Source organism: Semicossyphus pulcher, unplaced genomic scaffold, assembly GCF_022749685.1.
Source record: "Semicossyphus pulcher isolate SPU_LCO1_2020_fin unplaced genomic scaffold, fSemPul1.0.p SCAF_12, whole genome shotgun sequence".
Taxonomy (NCBI): Eukaryota; Metazoa; Chordata; class Actinopteri; order Labriformes; family Labridae; genus Semicossyphus; species Semicossyphus pulcher.
Window position 1 is genome coordinate 15,509,596 of NW_027211626.1, and position 21,136 is coordinate 15,530,731.

The window sequence follows — 21,136 nt, forward strand, 5'->3', positions numbered from 1 at the left end:
TTGTCAACCTGCTCCTTAATCAATGTAGGCCAGGTTAGAAAGGCATCGTTGGACTAAAAACCAAATGAGTAATGATTTTTCCACGTGCCTTAGCGATGTGTACTGTGCTGAAGAAAGAGAGTTTAGAGGGTTCTGTCTTGTTTAAGGTGCTAAAAAGTGTGTGCTTATCTGCTCTCACCTGCTGCTCTTAGCTGCAACTGTTAGCATGTGTGGCCAGAAGCTAACATGCTGCAGTCTTCCAAGTCATCACAGCACAGAAACTTTATTATATTAGTTTGTTGGGTTACATTAGGAAACTAGCACATCAACTGTGTAGTATGCCCCTGTTAGATTTAAAGCCTGCTTAATTAGCCAGCTAGCTACAGCTGCTAGCAAGACTTGAAGTATTACTTTGCTATGTGTATCATATTTTTTTATGATAACAGGACTGGATAAGCTTAGTGATATGATTATAATAATAATAACAACAACAACAACAATACAATTTATTTATATAGTGTTTTTCATCATACTAAAATGCACTTTAAATTTTTAATACAACTGAAGAAACAAAATTAGAACAGAAGAAGCGCAATGAGAGGAAACCACGCAATTAAAACAATTAAAACAATCAGCATCAGAGGTTAAAAGCAGTCAAAAGACACACACTGGTCAAATATGACTCCGAGATTCTTTGCGACAGGTTTGATATTTTATTGAAGTGGTCCAATAAACTGTCGAACTCCAGTGTTGAAGTTATCAGGTCCAATTAAAAGTATTAGAGTAGTAGATACATCCACTCTTGGATAGCAGCTAAACAATAATGAAGGGAGGACAGTTGATTCAGGTTGGTTTTGCGGAGAAATAGATCTGAGTATCATCGGCATAATATTGATAAGATACATCATGAAATCGGCTAAACAAATCACCTAAAGGAAGCATGTACAGTGAGAATAGGATTGGTCCAAGGACCGAACCCTGTGGAACTCCACACAGCAGAGAAGCAGAGGACGACACATGATTATTAATGTAGACTTTAAAATACTCAAATATGAGTGAAACCAGTTTAAGGCTGTTCCAGAAATGCCGACCCAGTTATGCAACTACCCTCAGTTCATGTACACACAGAGGCTACAGTATAACGTGTGATGACAGGTCACAAGTAGATATTGCATCATTTAGGGTGTCACCAGCAGAAAAAAAACGACTTTTGCTCACTTCTAAGCACATATTGAACACATTAAGGATAACTGCAGGTGTCTACATGTTTCTACCTGCTTCTTCCAATGACTGACAACAATTAAGTTTTGTTTTTAGGCCACAATGTGAACTCATAGGTCGCCATACGTTCACTCTGTTCAACCTCTGTCTAATGTCTGTGGTTATTAAATAAAACCTAAGGTGAAATAGCTGTTAAATCAGGGTTCGTATCATAACCAGCAGCTCAGCAGCAATTCTTAAATTAAGCACGGTTTCACAGTAGTCACTATTTCGGTGTGGTGTATTTTGGCACTTGTCCAAGATCTTCTGCCTTGTTTGTCTCCGTGCAGAAATCAAACACATTACACCTTCTTACATGAGCTAGTTATAAAGTATTATGCCACAGGTGTAATGTAATTTGTTTGTCTTGCAGGACTTGCAGTTGGAGTACGGGCACGATTCACCAAGTCTACTGGGAGGAAACAAGTAAGTCGCTCTTTACTTTTCACCTCTGTCTTGCTGTCTTTATCCTGTCATGTATACTTCTTTCACTTTTCACTCCTTTATCTCTCTGATGCATCCGTTTTCTCCCAGTCTGTCATATGCAGTTGAAGTTAGGAGAGCCAGATTGTAGGATAATTAGGGTTTTCATGCTGTAGGTTTGATGATTTATTCATTATTGCAGCTTGGGGGTGTTCTGCAGCTGTTTGTTCGTGTGAGTTTTGTGCTTTCAACTGTGCTTTATAAGCAGAAAGCTCAGGTTCAGATCAGTGCTGCTGCAAAAGGTTGTTTGTTTCTCGAGCTATAGATTTTCAGTGTCAGTGAATATATTAAGGAATCAAATCTTTGTCAGATTATCTGTGTACGTTTACATCATTTACACTTTTCTGTTTCCTTGTCTGTCACACAGGAGTCTTCTCAAATCAGTGGAGGAGGAGCTGCAGCAGAGGTAAGTCAGCCCTCGCGTCCTGATTCACTCGGGGCCTCTGAAAATGCTGGTGTTCTAACCACGCCACCCATCAGCCAATCATTGTTAACGGCAGGACTAATCTTGGCCAATCACACGCAACTAATGCTGTCGTAATGACTTCAGGCTGTGACGCCTCTCAGCATTTCGGATTCTTGTGGGTTTTATTTTCCCCTCTGCGGCTTGCTTCACGCTTTGATTTCATCAGGGGGAAGGCTGTGCTTCATAGGAGCTTCCTGCAGAGCATGGCTTACGCACACACACACAAACACACATTTATGCAGACACACATGCACGTGTACACAGATCTTTAGCCAAAGCTGCAGTCGGTGTCTCAAGCAATTTTACCAGCGAGTGTCAGGAGAGACAATGATGATCATTTACTTGTGCTTTGCTATTTTCTATGAGATGATCTGAAAAGATAAATGTGTTTCACTGAATAATTTGGTCTCTATAGAAAAGTGAGTGTTTTCACATCCATTGCGGGTCTTAACATCCCTTTTTAGAACCTAGATGCTTAATTTGTTCCCCCTTGCAAATTCCCACTGTGTACAAGTTAGATCTACCCAATCAATGTTTTACATACTGTATATAATCTAGCTATTAATGCTAAATTCAAATGATTCTTGTCTGTGAGGCTTTTGCTCCCTGTTGTCATCCCTTTTAGTATGCTTAAGTGGACTGAGGTAGTAAAGTAGTTGATAACAGTGATCCTGTTTCAGTCTTTGAGAGAGTTATCGTACAGTTGATGTTTATTTTGCTGTAAAAAAGGCACCTTAAAGTAGATGAAAGTGGCTTTTTCTTACTTAGCTCTGACAGTGATATTTATTCTGTTGTGGTTTACTCAACCCTCTGGTTCCCTAAGAGGATAAAACCATGAACATTTGTTCACAGAGGCTTTTAAACCAAGGACGGGTCAATAACTGTCTGAATGTAGCCTCTTCTAGTTCTATCGAGTTTTGTCACTGCAGATTTTTAATGTATCTTAACTTAAGAAAATTTTTAGTTTACAAGAGTTCTAAATGGATGGAATAAATCATTATAACCTTATGTTGGAAAATATGCTACCGTATTGGTTCGAATATAAGACGGGGTTTTTTTGTCCTTGAAGTACATCTGAAAAAGTGGGATCGTCTTATACTGTATTCGGGGTCTCGACTTTTCAATGCCAATATTCGTTCCCACCAGTAGATGGCGCCACTAATCTGTAAAGCGAGTGTACCGGTCATGACTGAGGCCAGCCGTCACTCACATATACAGTGCCAGGGGATGAAGACGGAACGAGTGGCTTGAGTGTAGGCAAAGTTAACCGACAACTGAGACGGAGTAATGATGCCAATTTTAAAATAATTGTTATCAATGCTGCAGAGTCATTAAACAACCGTCAAGCAGCCAAGAAATACGGTGTCACAGAATGTAATGTCCGACGATGTCGAGCCCAAAATGATCGTCTTTAAAACGCTAACATTCTTAGCGAATAGATGGTAACAGAGAAATCGTACCCTAGTCCTCATAGCAGCCGCTTCCAAGAGATTGACAGGGGAGTGTGTGAGTATGTAACTGAAAAACGGAACTAAGGTTTGCCCGTTACCAGAGCTGTCATCCAGCTGTTTCTACAAATAGACCTCACTTCGATGGTAAATGATTTATTGAAATGTTGAAAGGCATTTTATTTAATTTAAATGTGATTATTAAAGATATTGAAAACGTGATTTATTTAAAAGGTAAAATAAATAGTATTCTTCATAAAAACAAAAAACAAAACAAGATTTGTCTTTTTCGAAAAAATTAGTCTTGAAAAGGGGGGTCGTCTTATATTCGGACCAATACGGTAATACAAACAGACCTTCCTATTCGGTGAACTCTCAAATAAAAGCTGATGTTAAAACACTAGCTTAGTCTCACAGCTTCCTGCACACGTTTCTCAACAAATCAGTAAAATCCTTCTGTTGGCTGTAAAGGCAGGATCACTTTTCTTTATACTTTTACTTTTAAAAAATTAGCAGGAAGTAATGTTTAAGTAGAAGCAACTTCACTTATCTAGTGAGGATGATCTCTGTTTTAAAAGATAGTTGGAAATGATGGTACAGCTCTAGTGTTGTACTTTAAAGATGTAACGCTGAAGAAAGGACAGAGCTTTCATTACATTTTTAAACGCGGCATATTAGAAATCAGGGACATGTGTTACTTAAATATCGTTATGTATTAACTTTGATATAAAATATATAAATATTGTGTAAAGTCTAGGCCTACATGGTTGTTTAGTTGCCATAAGATGAGTAGAAGATCTGCTGTTGAAGGGTGTGTAGATCTGTAAGGACTGGATAGGTTTGAACAACTTGTGGAAGTTATTGTGGCATGATTTGGCTGGTGGTTGTTGAATCTATAGAAATAAATGTATGAAAATAAAAATATTTAATGGTGAAAGGAAATCCTTAGGTTTGGATCTGTTCAGTCCTTTCAGATCTAGTTGAAGGGTTAGAGGTAGATTGTGGACTGAGCTTCACTCAGCTCTCCCTCCCCTTTCCCTTCTTCATCTCTCCTCTTCCTCCTCCTGTTTCCACCTTTGCTTGCTCCCTCTCTCCCTTAACCTCCCCCTCTTATGCTCTCCCTACCTCAACCCCCTTCTCCTTTCTTCCTGACCCCTCCCTCTCCTCCTCCTATCTTCACCTCCTCTCCCAGGGGCCATGTGGCACACTTAGGGGATGATGAGGATGAGGATGATGATGGTGCAGATGATGATGAAACTCACACTCAGTAAGTTCTCTCCCAGTCTCAGAGCGGGAAGCCTCTCCCTCTCCGCCTCCTTCTTTCCTCACCCGTTCCTCCCTCGTATCAAAGAGGAAAGGATGAGGGAAGACGGGGGGGAAGGCTTCCTTTCTTTGCCACAGTTTCATCCACACATCTCTGTGCGACACACCCACCCATCACGCCACATATGCCACCTGTGTTTGTGTGTGTTTAGAGCCGGTGTGTTTTCTATGCCATTAATACTGTCTTGTGTGGAGTCTAATAGCTACTAACAGTAACCCTAACCCTAAAAACTGACCTGGAGGCTGTTTATATAGAGTATCTTCCTGTTTATTTTTCTACATGTTACCTCCTTTAATGCACACAGGTGCAGGGAATAACTTGAGCCACAGATAGAACTTAACAATGCAGCATTAAAGGATGTATTTTTGGCACATGTAAACCCAGGGCACATGTAATATAAGGGTCTTCGGTGCTTAGATAACTGATCCTCGTGACCTTGAAATCTGATTTGCTGTTGTCTTGTTTTGTTCTCCACTTGCATCGCCATCTGTGTGCTTCCTTGCTGTGTGTGTGTGTGTGTGTGTGTGTGAGAGCGCACACGCTGCCTTCTGGCTTCTCCTGCCTTTTTATAAAACTGTATATTTGGCATCCAGCCTGATCCCTTATTGTTCCCAGGCCAAATGTCTGCAGCAGACTTCAGCTTTCTTAGTAGACATGTATTTTTCACTGCGGTCAGAAAAGGGGAAGTACTAACACATGCACATCAGAAAAATATGGAGAAACTGAAGTCCTAAATTGACGGCAACTGGAAGTGGTGTAAAGTAGGGACGGAACAAAATATTGATACGGTGATATTTCGTTGTCCTGACAAATAAAAGGCTCTAAACAGATTTCCCTACGATTTTGATTCACCACGTCACTACTTCATGACTCCCCGCGGTGGCGCTTATGACACGAGTAAAGGTAGCGTAAATGGAAATTAATTGGCTGAGGAAGAAGTTGGCAGCGGGATAAAAGAAGAAGACAGCGACATAATGTTGGACAGTGGTGAAAAGAAATGAAGAGATGCGCCAGCCACTTTCAAATCCAAAGTCCAAAGTTGTTTTTACACTTCTATAGTTCTGTAAATGTAATCGACAGGCTGAAAACAGGTACATTGTTTCATCTCAGTTTGTGTCGCATTCTGTGAAACTGACTCCAAGTTGCAGAGAATAAATACATTGATCCTGCACTTTTACTTTTAAAGGGCATTTTGTATTCTTCAGTCAATCATATATCGCGATGTATCATAATGATTGTCTTGCGATATAGCAATTATTGCAGAATCGCTGAGCGTGATATTATCATTATCGTGGGCCACATTTCGTCTCATGAGTTACCCTGTGTGTAAAGTGAGTCAGAGCCATGTTTCCTGTCTATAAATATGTTTAATAAGTGAAGCCAAGTTATCAGAGGAGATTGGAAAAGTATAAATACAGTCAATGGCTAGCCATAGTTGCTATGTAGCATGTTAATGAAAACAAAAATAATTATCTCGCTCATTTTCACACAAAAGTAAAGCTTTCCTTTTGATAGAAAACACTGGTTCAGCTCCAGAAAAAGATCAGAGGTTCCTTTTCCGTTATCCATTTCTTATGTGGTCGGCGTAGGATCAGTGGATTGTCTGACAAATCATCTTGCTTTCTTTTTCGATGCTTTTTTTCTTGGCAGTTTCTCTAATTTCTGCTCCCTTATTTTCTCTGCTGAAGGAGGTTTTTTTCTTTGACATTTTCCACCCACCACAATGCCACATTTTCCAAAACAGTTTTTGTATTCTAACCGTATAAAGATCAGAGGTGGGGCGATACATCATTCACAGACTTTTTAGCTGTCGGAGTGTGTCATCACTTGCCTTCATTATTCTCTGCTAAAGTTTCCATTAGCGGGGTGGGCAATATGCCGACCGCCAATCAACTTTTATTGGTGTTCTTGTATTTGTGTTGTGATCGGTTCTTTGTCTGTCGTTCATTAACAAATGGCTCATTAAGTCTGCAGTTCATCGGGCAAAATGGATGAAGTCTCTGGGAATATAATGCTGATTCATTACGAGGTGTTCGAAAGCCTAACATCTCTTGAGTCAATGGAACAAACATTTAGCAAAGCTGTTTAATTAGTGGCTTTTAAAGTCAGTTATTTCAGTAGAAATGCATGTGGTGCTTTAAGCAACAATGTTTTTGTTCATTGTCGGTGTTTCTATTCTCAGAGACTTTAACCGCCCTCCATCTGTAGTTTGTCTGTAGTGCCAGTTTCACTTTGTTTGTAGTCGTTCAAGTCTTAAATACTGCTCTGATTAGACTTGTCATTTCAGAGTGTCCTGTGAAACCTGACCCAAAATACATTAATGAGGCAGAGTCTTTAATCTAAGTCTTCTCATTCTTCAGTAAATCGAGCACTATCATGAGGCCGAAGGTCCCGCCTCCACTTCCTCCCAAGGTTTGAATAATTCATGCATCTACCAGCCACAGTCAGTGATTTGTCTTATAAAGATTTGAGAGCACAGTTTAGTTGTCTTGACTCTTTCTCTATGTTTCCTTTCAGCCGAAGTCGATCTGCTCGTCCCAACAGCCACAAAAGCACGACGAGAGCCAATCGCACAGCGAGGACGACGGCGGAGGAGGGGGCACCATCAAACGCTGTCCGGTCCCGGAGACGCCGAGCCCCGCCAAGCCCTCCAACGTCCCCCCGCGGCCCCCGCCCCCGAAGCTGCCACCCCACCGCCGCAGCAGCCTAGGTAACGAGAGCCCCAAGCGCACGGACGTGGAAAACTCTGCCCCAGAGGATGATGGGAGCTTTAGGCATTTCTGGGAGTGGCTCCACACGCCTCACACAGAGGAGGAGCTGGAGGAGGCGTGGGAGGTGCTGAAGGAGGTGAAAGAGGAGCAGGAAAAAGAGGAGGAAGTGGAAGAGAGTAAGAGCAGCGAACTTGATAGATTGGTAGTGTCCACAGACCCTGTCGTCCCCTCCGACCTCCCATTAGTCAGCCCTCGTAGTCTGATTTCTTTGTTCCATGAGTGCGTTAATAACAGCGCTTTGACATTTTTTTGTTTGTAGCTCCTCCTGTCCATCAGCTCCTGGTCAATATAAGTGTTTGTCATTCGTTTGTGAACTCTGATTGGTTGATTAACCCAATCAATCAAAAACTAGCTGTCTGCTACCAACCCCCCCTCGCTTCCTAGGAGGAAGAAGGAAGAGGAGAAAACATTGTCCTGGCTGATCAGAACAACACAGGAGAGTGACTAAACATGTGATATGATAGAACGCAAGTTAGGAATGAAGCTCACCTCTCAGTCAGTTTGAATGCTGGTACACACATACAGCTCTGAAATTAAGAGACCACTGCTCGTGTTTGTGTGAAATGAACATCTCCCGTACACTTCCAAATCAAATGTTCTCATTGAGGTCTTTTATTTGCAGAAAATGACACCTGGTTAAGAAAACAAAAAGTTGCAAAAAAGATGTTTTTCAGAGCTCGAATAATGCAAAGAAAACAAGTTTAAACAACAGAATACTAATGTTTTAACTGAGGAAGAGTTCACGAATCAATTACAGCTCTCATGCATCTTGTCGTGCTCTCCACCAGTCTGTCACATTGCTGCTGGGTGACGTTAGGCCACTCTTGGCGCAAAAATTCAAGCAGCTCGACTTTGTTCGATGGCTTGTGGCCGTCCATCTTCCTTTTGTTTCAGGAGGTTTTTAATTGGGTTCAGATCTGGATTGGGCTGGCCGTGACATGACGAGAGAGATGATGATTTAAGGAACATTTGGAGTTATCTCTTAATTATTTTCCAGAGCTTTACGTCCATGTATCCTCATAATCCCCATAATATTGCAAGATATATCAGTCTTATAATTTCATTACATCCACTAAAGAAAAAGTTTAGTTTTTATAAAAGCCACAAAGCTGGAAAATATACATTATAGTTCCCATGTTATTTATACACTAAATAGTTAAAGGTTTTGTTAAGCTGTTTGCTCCCCAGATTGATTGCACCTATGTATTTGGAGATGTTAACAGTGCAGTTGGGAGTTTAAGCCCACAAATTAGGCAAATCATTGGAGAATTTGGTTGATTCTCGTTACACAAAAAATCTTCAATAACATTAAATATGTAAAAAAAAAATACATACAAGAATGATCCTTTAAGCCCTCAACAGGCCGTGGTTGAGCTGTCTGAGTGTTGTTCTCCCAATCATTACAGGAAGTGTCCTAAAGGCGAGCTGCTGCAAATTCTTTTTTTAATCAGAGCAGGACAGTAAGAGTTAATGATTTTTTTAGGGTGTTGGATTAGACAAACCCAGCAGTCACAAAGACCGATTCTGGCCATTATCTGTCAGGCAGGTTGTATGTGGTGCATTAACACCTCCCATTCGCTCATGGCTATATTTGATCCTCTGTATTCTTCCTGCTAGCCTGCTCCCTCCTTCCCTCCCTCTCTGCTCCCAGTAGTTTGTTTGTTACTGTTCAAGTTTAACTCTTTGTGTCTTTAGTCCTGCAGATAAGACTGTACTCACTGAAACCAAATATGTGTTTAAAAAAGTGTCTGTGTGAGTGGAAAGAGTCGACGTGCCTGCAGCGTGTTCTGCAGCGGAGTCTTTTCACTCACAGCGCAGCATATTCACACACACACACACACACACACACACACTCTCTCTCTCTCTGTCCCTCACTCATATGCTCACTCTCTTTTTGTTTCTCCATCACACGTTTAGTTGTGTCTCTGTCGTTGTAGGTAACGGGCTGAATTCTCCACACAGTGGAGAGAGGGATAGTCCTGCAGAAAGACAGTCCACTATGCCCCCTAGTGTCCCTATACGGAAAGACAAGAAGGACGTTCCGGTAAGCAGACTTTTCTCTAAAGCAAAGACCCAGATATCGACTGTATAAAGTGGATGTTTACTGACAGTATGTGTGTGTATGTGTGTGTGTTTATCTGCCTGTCCTAGAAGCCAATCAGTAATGGCCTCCCACCAACACCCAAAGTCCATGTAAGTGGAAACATTTGTGCATCATACTCTGCAGAATGGTCTGTCAAGTCAATCCCTTGCATTGCATTCATTCTCGTCCTCCCGTTCCCAGATGGGTGCCTGCTTCTCCAAGGTGTTCAACGGCTGTCCTTTGAAGATCCACTGTGCCACTTCCTGGATCAATCCCGACACCAGAGGTAACCAATAGGAAGCCAGATACTGTTTTAAACATTAAGCCTACAGTGTGATGGATGCATCTTCATAGCTTCATCCTGAATCTACCAGCCTGTCTTAATGTGAGCTGTTGCTTTGCTCTTCAAAGGTAAAATGTTTGTGTTTGTGTGTTTCAGATCAGTATTTAATATTTGGAGCTGAGGAGGGAATCTACACATTAAACCTTAACGAGCTGCATGAGACCTCAATGGAACAGGTGAGACTGGAAATCATGCATTTAAAGATTATAGTGATACATTTTAGGAAATTTACATTTAGGTTTACACCTATATAAAGAGATGGAAGACGCGTCTCCTTCTTCTCTCATCTTATAAAATTGAAGCCAAAATACTCCGAGGCGTGCGCTGCCATCTTGCACATTTGGAGTCACAGTCTGCGCAGTAGAGATCTGCCGGCAGAGCTGCTGTAGACTAACCAAAACACACTTAAATTACCCCCCAAAAAAACAGCAAAGATCCCACACGTTGGCATATTTAACAGCAGAACAGCTTCTTGAGTTTGTCTGAAGCAGACGTTCACAGGAGGAGCTGTCAATCATCCTTTTTACAGCATCAAATATCTCATTAAAAGTACACTTGTCAGAAAAACACTCGGACGTAAATCAGCAGGATAAGAACTAACTTTAATGACAGAAACCATGTTTATGAAACATTCATTCAACATGCATTTTTATTTTATAATTTGACTCATGTACCATTTGTTAACATGGAGGAGGTGGGCTTTGTGACCTATACTGCAGCCAGGGGGTGATAGAGATGTTTTGGCTTCACTTTTAGCGAGCTGTCATGTCATCCATCTTTTTATACAGTCTATGGTTTACACTGTTTACAAAAAAATGCACCAATAAAAGATGCTTTATAGTGGTAGTCCTGTATTTCAATTTTCAAGAAAAACACAGTTTTAAAAGTCAAATTCTTTAACCTTTGAAAATGTGGCAAATCACTGAAGCAAATTATGTTGCTCATTTGTTGTCTCTCCACCTTGTATCTGTCTGCAGCTCTTTCCTCGGCGGTGTACCTGGCTATACGTCATGAACAACTGTCTTCTTTCCATATCTGGTGAGCTATAACAAGTTTGCGTGATGGAAATGTTTGGAAGTTGACAATAGAACAAGTTTTTTCTTATAAAATCTGTATCTAAAGTCAACTTTTTAACTCTCCACTTTTGGTCTCCTCTTATCCTTCTCTTCTATCCTCTCTGTGTCACTGCAGGGAAAGCCTCTCAGCTGTACTCTCACAGTCTGAGCGGCCTGTTCGAACAGGCCAGACAGTTACAGAAGTTACCAGTAGCCATTCCCACACACAAGCTGCCTGATAAGATGATTCCCAGGTAACTCCACAACCAGGAAGTCGACATTATCAATCATGCAAATAATAAACATCATCTGCGACACAATATTGACCTGAACACAAAAAGCCATCTTTGGACTGACACAGAGTTGTTTGTTTTTCTGTTAACAGGAAGTTTGCTGTGTCCAATAAAATTCCAGACACTAAAGGGTGCCAAAAGTGTTGCGTAGGTGAGTGTTCAAGTTCAGTGTTGAACTCTTGCATGTTTAGCGTTACTGACATAAATACCTTAGAAAAGGTTGTGCAGTGTTGCTTTTCATATTAACCTGTGTATTAACCCATAGAAACATGTGAAATATAACAGTACATTGCAGAGTTACATGCACACAAATGAAGCCCAAGCTTAGAGAATAGAAGAATATTAAGAAGATACAGAGTTATTGATCGCTGGTGTCGTTTCCCTGCAGTTCGCAACCCGTACACCGGCCATAAGTACCTGTGTGGAGCCTTTCAGTCTAGTGTCATGCTGTTGGAGTGGGTGGAGTCCATGCAGAAGTTCATGCTCATCAAGGTCAGTTTTTTTTGTGCTTCAAAACTTTGTTGGACTTTCTGGGAGTGACTTTGTTGACTTGGAGAGTACAGAATGCTACACTGTTAGCACAACTAGCTCTTAAGTTTCTATAGCAGAATATACCGCTGACTCATACTGACCCATCCTCTTACTATCTTTTCATCTCCTCCACAGAATATCGACTTCCCCTTGCCGTGTCCGTTAGAGGTCTTTGAGATGTTGGTGGTCCCGGAGCAGACCTACCCTCTGATCTGTGTGGCGGTCAGTAAAGGCACAGAACTCAACCAGGTGGTCCGGTTCGGCACCGTCAACCCCAACTCTACCTCCTCCTGGTTCACAGAAGCAGGTGAGAACTGTGAGGCCCGTTCTCTTCTCTATCAACATTTCACCTGTTCTCATGTTGCTGTGTGCAAAAATAACGCTCTGCCCTCGTCCTTCTCTCTGCAGACACACCACAGACGTGTGTGATCCACGTCACCCAGCTAGAGAGAGACACTATTCTAGTCTGCCTTGACAGTGAGTAACAAACGTCTGTGCATTTGCACTGTGCAACTTCAGCCAGGTCACAACTCAGAGGTTTTTGACTCATCAGATTTACACTAAGCTGCTTCCTCTCTCTCTCTGCAGGGTGTATAAAGATAGTGAACCTCCAGGGAAGGTTGAAATCCAGCAGGAAGTTGTCAGCCGAGCTCACCTTTAACTTCCAGATCGAATCCACAGGTAAAAAAAACGTTAATTTGGAGACAGCACAACTTAAGGCCACATCTGAAATGGATGTTATTTCTCATTATTTAAGGAACTTCTAGTGAATTCCTACCATACAAGCTTATTTGTATTCAAAGTAATAATTTTTTCATCCCTGTTTCTTTGCAGTTTGTCTTCAAGACAGCGTTCTGGCCTTCTGGAGGCATGGCATGCAGGGGCGGAGTTTCAAGACCAATGAGGTGAGACTGATACCGAGTATCTCTGCATGGGGGATTGTGCTCATTCAGCAAGAGTTCATTTGGACCGTGTAATGAGGTTCACTTCTAAGCGTCACGGCAGACTGTTATTTACCGTAAAATTTGGGGTTTTTTAAATATTTTTTTAAATCTAAAAAGTGGGCTGCATCCTATAAACCAGTGCAACCAATTTACCAGTATAAAATGCAGAGGTATTTTATTGTGTTACGGTATTTTACCCACACGATGGAGCTATAAGCTAGCTAACACTTCATCACGAACATGCGCCGTCATGATCGCAAGTGCAGCCGCCACCATCACAACAAATAATGTTAACGTAGGCTGCTCGCTACCGCAAAAGTAGCAACAACTCGACATGGCGAAAGCAGACGGTAGGCTATAAATTGTGTGGGTTTTTTTAGGTTATTTTGTTGGCTTTTTTTATGCCTTTATTGTAGAGATAGGACAGTGCATAGTGGCGGAAATGGGGAAGAGAGAGTGGGGACGACACGCGTCAAAGGGCCCAGGGCGGGAGTTGAACCCTGGGCCTCCGCATCATGGACTATAGCCTCTGTATATGGACGCTGATTTAACCGCTGAGCTAAACCAGCGCCCTAAAGTGTGTGTTTTTAATAAAAATAAATTGAAATTGTGTCGAAATAACTTGTATACAAGTTGTATAAATAGCTATAGAAAACCTTCTTCCCTCTGGGATACCCCTAAAACAGACTGCGTCTTACATTTTGGTGTGGCTTATATTCCGGATTTTACGGTAATCTTAGACTATAATATACATTATTATCACCATTGTTGTAGTTGCTGAATTTCTAAAATATAAGTGGATTAATGGCACTGATGCAATAAATATAAATTCATCCCTAGATCAGGAAGTTAGGACTAGTTTCTCCTGCCGAGCTCTGACCTTGACTCTGTGTAATGTATTCATCAGATCACACAGGAGATCTCCGACAGCACACGCATCTTTAGACTACTGGGATCAGACAGGTGAGAAAACACACGCACACCCTCTCCTCACTTCATATAAATCACGCACACACACGTAGGTCTCTGTTAACATCCTCTCTGATGTCTCATCACTAAAGACGTGCCGACTGCAGAGATCCAGAGGCCGAGGACAGAGGCCTCACTCTGCCCAGGTATACACACTGCCAGCTGAAAACGCTGCCTCTATCTGTTGGGATGTCACGAGACTGTCTGAGAGGGAGAGTGTGTGTCTGAGGAAACTTTTTGGGTGGTTTCAACTGCTTCGTCATGACTCCTTAGACACCAAATGACCTTGTCTGCACGTTAACACAATTAAAATGCAGTTTTGTGTCATGAATTGGTAAAAACATGCTAATTGTTTGAACCACTTTCGCTGTCTTTTGTGTCATGACTTACCAGCTGACTCCCTGTGAGGTATGATGTGTGAATGTGTGAGCCTTTGGGTCCCTGTTCAAACAGTATTAACAGCTTTCTCACCTTCCTCAGGGTAAACAGCGTGTACTTTTTAAAGTGCTAAGTGTCCAAGCAAGTCATCTCCCTCTGCTGCCTTCTTCCTAATAACAGGGCTTTTACAGGATCGGACCATATCCTGTGTGGTTTGCTGGCTGTTTGTACATGCTGCTACAATAAATCCTGGGTCTTTACTTTGTCTTCTCACTAGATTTTCCTCAGTGTTAAATTTGTTTTTGCCAAAACACTAACAACATGCTGAAGCAAGCTGTGCTGTTCTTCTGTCTGGGATTTAAAGGCGAATAAAGACTGATTGATGTTTTGTTATCTTCCCTTGAAACTAAACTGGATGTTGTGTGTGCTTGTTTTTCCTGTGTGTGTTTGTCTTGCAGGGTGGTGGTGCTGGAGAGCCGGCCTACAGACAACCCCACAGCCCACAGCAACCTCTACATCCTGGCAGGCCATGAAAACAGCTACTGAGACGCACACACACAAACACACATGCACATAAACACACTCTCTAAAACAGCCTACCACTAATGCAAACGAGGGATGAGTGAGCAACCGGGAGACATGCTCAGCCCAAACCTACCGCTAACCCACCCCACCTCCTGTCGGGCCGTGTAACTGGGAGATGGGCCACTGGCGGGCGCAGACGTGGATTCCCAGTTGCAGACGTTAAAATAAACCACAGTGTTACATGTGTACTAGCTAAGCGTGTTGTAGTAGAGCAGCGGGATGTTGACACTTTTCTGACACAGTGAGGTTTAAAACTGCTGGTCTGTACCCAGAATCCTTCCTGATACCCTCCCCTGCACACTGCACACTGGGAAAAACTGCATCCAGCACAGAAGTCTGACTTCAACACTACTTCTACTACTTGTTCTACACATACTACAACTACTACTGCTACTGCTACCTGCGCTAAAGCTTCACAGAAGAGCCATCTTGCACAGAAAACCTTTCTGTCCTTCATCGTCTCTTTGTCTCCCTCTTCTTCTTCTTCTTCCCTTTTCTCCCTTTTTTTAAAACTACACCTTCTTTATTTATTGTGGCATGATGTAACTTTAACAACCAGGATGGCTCACCTGTTTTATTTGTTTGTTTTTTTAAAAAAGGATAAAAAAAAAAGAGAAAACCGACTAAAAAGCTTCGCCACCTCTGCTAGCATTGAATTCCAATACCCGTCACCACACCACACAAGTGCTTAATTGACCTCTATTTAATTGTTGTAAATATAAATGTAGTATTTTTTTGACAGAGACGAACACTAAAAAGACTGGTCATGTAGATAGCCATGTGTATAGTTGCTCTGTACAACTGTGGAGACAGACAGAGAGACAGACAGGCGAGGAGGAGTGACAGGGGCAGTAAATTCACTTCCTGGTTCTGCGATCATGTGACAAGAGTCAGGAAGCCCCCTGCGGTCTCCTCAGGCGGACAGCTTAAGTAATGTGATATTACTCAAATACCTATCCGGAGCTCAGGATTGGACTGAGCGAACACAGCGAGCAGCACCGATTGGTCGTTTTCATTTTGCATGAGTCACCATCATAACCTCCTTCTCGTCTGCGCCATAGCAACAATCGTCAGGAAGGCAGACGTTACAAGTTCTGTTCATTTAAGTTTTTTTTGACATCATCCTTTTTAATTTTTAAAAGCTGTTTTAATCAGAAACTTTTTTTTTCTTTTTTTTATTGAACCACTGGTGTTACAAATTTGCACAGAGAAAAAGGTATTTGACAAACAAATGTGATGTCATTATAATATATGACCCTGTGTGTATGCACAGTGTGTGTGTTATGTGTGTGTGTGCGTAGACTTATAATATGCACATACAGGTGCATCATGTACAGATCTGGTCTTTAACAAGTGACAGTTTCGTCCTTTGGCCAAATTAAAATAGCAGCAACAGATAATTACATAAAATTGTTGAAATGGCTTCACATATTCTACAATGAATGCTCTGGAACAATTTGATTAAATAGTGGCAGAAACCCTAAATTATGTGGTTATTAAAAGAGGATCAGATAAATGCTAACAATTGCTTTAAAATAGTGTTTAGTAAAGACCTTTCAATCTAGGACACAAGCACTCAAGGCCAGATGAAACATATTTAGTGTACAGAGTAAAATAAGAACTTAAGGCCCAACTCCCATTCTTAGCTAGCTTCTGTGCTACTAGCCTGCAAAACAAAATGTATTTTCTTGTCCCATAAGTTTATCATGAGCTGAAACAAGATTCTGGATAAATATGTGTGTTCAGTTCTACTAAGATACGCATATTGTCAAATTTTCATTAAACAATCGTTTTGTTAGCATTAGCGTCTGCAGCGTCTTTGATAGGTCACAGTTGTTCTATGCTAGCAAGACAGGTTGTTAGCTTGTTTTATCTTTGTTGTGATAATGACAGACACCTATTTAGTATAATATTAGCCACCCCTCTACCTTAGATAATAAAAAGAGAACTTTTTTTAATGTTTCGGGAAAAGAAAATTTGTGAAAACATCGAGCTAATGACGCTAACAGAACCTAAGCTAGCCAAAAAGTGAAGCAGGAAAGTTTTTCTATTTTTTGTCCAATTTGGCGAAATTTTAACTTCAGCCTACGTTGCTGTGACTTTTTTAAAGGCCAACATCTGTATGACTGATCACTTCATGCATGTAGATGTGCACTTTGTGGTGTGTAGGAGAGTCTACATGTGACAGTACACTACCAGTCTTTACAAGCTGTGACACAAGAGGTGGCTTAGGAGGACGAGAACACTAGTTTAGCTGAACCTGAAAGAGACTCCATCGCTTACAGGGCTGAAATGTTTGGGTTCATTTGTTATGGATTAATTTTCTTCATAGACAGACTAGTTTTAGCCTAAAGCTACAGATGAACAATTACAACAATACAACACAGGAGTAAACTGCTGATCACCTGCTCTCCACATGGAGCATTAAGTGACGTCATCAGATCAATAACGGACACTAAACTAAAATCATTAATGTACTCAAAGAGAAGTGATTACTGATGAGGTTTTGTGTCATGTTAAGGCTAGCTATCTAGTAAATGAACGTGTACAGCAACATTTCAGCTCTGTACAGGTGTGTCGCTGAATGTACTCGAGGTGGTTGTAAAGGGAACATGTCGCCATGTTGTGGGCTGATAATTTAAGAATGAATGTAACAGCTTCATGTTCCTGCTGACCTCTCATCCAACCTTTGTTTGGTGAATTTGATTTACTTCCAACACGCAGAATTATTTTTTTTTCTTCCAACACGGCGGCATGTCCCTCCTCCAAACATTCAGCGACAGGAGTCACACCAATGTCCCTACACACTATTTCATAATGTTCTCATGGTTTTATTTCTAAGATCCTCCTGCTGGATTCCAGCTCCTGGTGCTTTATTGCGCTCTTGTGAAGTAACTCAGATAAGCATGGTCTAGTTAGGTGTAAAGAGCTTGAATCCACTGTGAGGATATAAATTGTCTCTTTTTATCGCTGTGCACACTTTTATTTCATAAGATTCCCACAGAGTGTTGCTTTGCACCTGGAAATCAAAAATAGAGATGAATCATGCAAGACGTTAAGATGCTAAACTTAATTGCCATGTAGTAAGTTTGAAGTGGAAAATTCCCTAATGTTTGATGGACTTGTAATATCGCCATAGATCAGCCAAAGAAGAGATAGATGTCAAATTAGTTGAACTCTTCTAGCAACAGCTGGCACATTTGCTTAAACCAGGAAGGGAACTGTTTAAAACTGCAATTCGTGGGAATGTTACAATATCACAAGTTATATATTCGAACCAGTAACCTTAGACCTTAAAAAGCTTTTATGTGCAAAAGCAAACAATGTATTTTTTTGAATTGCCTTTTAAGTGAGTCACGACCCCAGATGAGTGATTTAGCCACAATCCTGCTAATAATTGTGCTTCTAGCCAACGATATTAAATACAGCAGTGTCATAGTTTTAAGGCTGCAACAAAGTTGTTTTCACACAATCAAGTTATTTCACAAATACTTTCCCATGGATTTGTTCTTTCAGTGTCAAAAACATATAATACTCAATAGCCTCACATTTACATCAGCCAAATCACTTTTCATATTTAGACTTAAATCGATGATTGGTTTCTTGTCACCCAAATGGTTGGAATATGACGCATGATTAAATCTGATAACAGTTTTTATTCATTTTGGAAAATGTTTTACATGTTTCTGGCTTCTAGATGTCAAAGAACATTTATTTTACGTTTTTAATTATAATGCCAAAATATGTTGTTGGAAATTGTAATGGCCAAGCTTAGATAGTCTACCTCGTGGTTTGTCCTAGATTCAAAAGACAGCTGTCTTCAGCCTCTAAGGTTAATCTTAAACACATGTTAAACATGTTCTCTGAGACTTGTTAAAATGTCTTACTTGATGTATGTAAATGACTAAAAGTTAAGACTTTAACTAGTTCCCAAAACAACTTCACATGAGGACAAAGTTAAAGAGAGATTCTATCAAAATTAATTCAAATTTTAAGGTTTTCTTTGTTTCCAAAATGTCTTCTTTCTTTAAATTTTTATGCAACTGTCCCTTAAGCAGAATTAAATGATTCAATGATAATTTCTTCAACTCAATCTATCATCCTCTAATGCAGGTGCCAACATGGCCATTGTGGGTTTTAAAATGTTAAGTCTGTGTTTTTTTAATCTCAACTACTGCTGAGTCAAGCCAAGTGTGAAATATAAATCATAGGGTTGTTTTAGGATGATGTGGGCACCAGATATATGGAGGCAGTCACAGAAAATAAGACTTTTTTTCCTGTGATTGCCTGTTTTGTCTGGTCTACATGTTGTAAATCTATGTGGTGCTTCATGCAGATTAAAGTGAACACAAATGAGTTCTTTGCAGAAGCTGGTTTAGCCCAGGTCTACTACCGACATATAACAATGCAAAATAAGTCTCCTCTGTTCTGTCGCTATTACATCACCTTTGTCTTTTGTTTTCATAATGCAATGCACACGTTATGAAATGTATATATTGTAAAATAAAAATGGGTTTGTTTTACATACTGTATAATTGCCTATATTTTGGTTCAGAAGTGTAACAGATTTATGAGATGACAGGTTAACACATTAAAAAGAAGGATATCAACCATTTGGTTTCTTGAGGTGGTTATTTCTGATGGGCCTCTTTCATGGAAGACACTTGGAAGACGTCAAAGTGAAGAAAAGCACAAGTGTAAATAATAAAATGGGTTGTGGTGGAACTATGGTAAGCTGGAAGAATGCTGTTATAGTTATTAGAAACGCCTGTTCTTTTCCTACAATAAAACATTATATACATTATGTGATATAGTGACAGTGTGCCCTAGACCTGTGGCACCCAAGCTTTTCTGCACGTAAATCCAAAAAATTCAGCTTAAATTGTCCATAAAGGCTTTAATTGTACGAATTTTATTTTTTTCACCTTTGAAGATTATTTAATTTGAGCGATGAGCAAAGCTCCTGTATGGTGGAGCCTGATACATGTCAGAAGCTGTATTGAGCTTCGCTATGTGTCCTACATAGCTAGGGCTATCATGCTAACATGCTAAACAAAGATGGTATGAACGTTGTAATCAATATGCAACTTTGCAAAACATGATTAGCTCAAAGAAATGTACTGTGTTACAGCCTAACAGAACCGCTAGCATGGCTGTTGATTCTTGTTTTCATGGTCTTGCCCCTCAGTATCTGTCTGACCTGCTTCGGCCGTACGCTCCCTCAGGTCAGCAGATCAGTCATTGTTAGTCATCCCAAAGACGAAGAGGAAGTCGAGAGGGGACCGAGCCTTTTCAGTTGCTGCCCCAAAACTCTGGAATGAGTTGCCCTTGCACATTGGGCAGGTCGACTCACTTCCTGTTTTTAAATCCTCACATTTTTTCTCTTTGGCTTTTAACTCAGTTTGAGATGCTGGCTTTTATTGTTTTCTTCTATAGTTTTAACTGTTTTGTGTTTTTATGTGTGTACAGCACTTTGGCCAACTGTTATTTTAAAAAAAGTGCTCTATAAATAAAGTTGAGTTGCATTGAGTTGTTTGCTTACACCTTTTTCTTTTTGTATCCAGGAAATCATCTTGAGAGACTTTAGATATGTTTTGGTACCAACCATGTATTCTTAAATTCAACACTTACTGTACGTTGACAGATATTAAGAAAACCACAAGCTGAATTGTATTGATGTTTTAGTATTTATTATTTACTGAGGGGAAATGTGACACAATTATGTTTCTTCTTCATTTTATATGACCTTACAGCTTCTTGCCTGCAGATGGACCTCTAACTAGGACCAAACAGCTCATCCTAGGTGAGGAATCTGCAGACTGTACATTATGAGTGACTTACAAGCCAGTTCCAAAGGTGATACAAATCAACAATGTGTCTATAAAAAGGTTGTTCAAGTTAGGGCTTTAATATACCCGATCACAGAATCAATATTGGGGTTCTTTTTTATCAGTGAAAGACCTTTCTTTTTTTTTTCAAATATTTTTTATTGTGAAGAGTAGCATCATGATACATGGCAGCCAGAAAAACATTTTCTCTTCCTTTTTATCACAGTGTGAACAACAGTGAGGAGGGCTACTCATCATTTGTTTAAAAAAAGAAATAGTCCTCACAGTGAAAGACCATTTTAAGGATTTAACATTGATACTGACATTTATTCATAAGTCCATTTTGATTTGTATACTCCGAACATGTCTGAAAGGAGATCCAGCATATTAAAAAAC

The 21,136-nt window shown here is 40.5% G+C and overlaps 1 protein-coding gene across 8 annotated transcripts in view; it reads left to right on the plus strand.

Moving 5' to 3' along the window:
• LOC138588192 (mitogen-activated protein kinase kinase kinase kinase 3-like) overlaps window positions 1-19,525 on the plus strand; it is a 47,738-nt gene extending 28,213 nt beyond the window's left edge. For 2 of the 8 annotated variants that reach the window (XM_069658118.1, XM_069658121.1), the window contains 20 exons: window positions 1,613-1,665; window positions 2,090-2,128; window positions 4,829-4,903; window positions 7,321-7,372; window positions 7,478-7,847; window positions 9,669-9,775; window positions 9,883-9,924; window positions 10,016-10,100; window positions 10,254-10,333; window positions 11,135-11,195; window positions 11,349-11,466; window positions 11,598-11,656; window positions 11,894-11,997; window positions 12,172-12,343; window positions 12,445-12,513; window positions 12,625-12,717; window positions 12,871-12,941; window positions 13,888-13,943; window positions 14,042-14,095; window positions 14,786-19,525. In XM_069658118.1, the coding sequence (XP_069514219.1) occupies window positions 1,613-1,665; window positions 2,090-2,128; window positions 4,829-4,903; window positions 7,321-7,372; window positions 7,478-7,847; window positions 9,669-9,775; window positions 9,883-9,924; window positions 10,016-10,100; window positions 10,254-10,333; window positions 11,135-11,195; window positions 11,349-11,466; window positions 11,598-11,656; window positions 11,894-11,997; window positions 12,172-12,343; window positions 12,445-12,513; window positions 12,625-12,717; window positions 12,871-12,941; window positions 13,888-13,943; window positions 14,042-14,095; window positions 14,786-14,873 (1,848 nt within the window). In that variant the 3' untranslated portion in view covers window positions 14,874-19,525. The remainder of the gene's footprint in view (window positions 1-1,612; window positions 1,666-2,089; window positions 2,129-4,828; window positions 4,904-7,320; window positions 7,373-7,477; window positions 7,848-9,668; window positions 9,776-9,882; window positions 9,925-10,015; window positions 10,101-10,253; window positions 10,334-11,134; window positions 11,196-11,348; window positions 11,467-11,597; window positions 11,657-11,893; window positions 11,998-12,171; window positions 12,344-12,444; window positions 12,514-12,624; window positions 12,718-12,870; window positions 12,942-13,887; window positions 13,944-14,041; window positions 14,096-14,785) is intronic. The other 6 variants (XM_069658124.1, XM_069658125.1, XM_069658119.1 and 3 more) reach the window with 5 other exon arrangements.
• The last annotated feature ends 1,611 nt before the right edge of the window (window positions 19,526-21,136 follow it).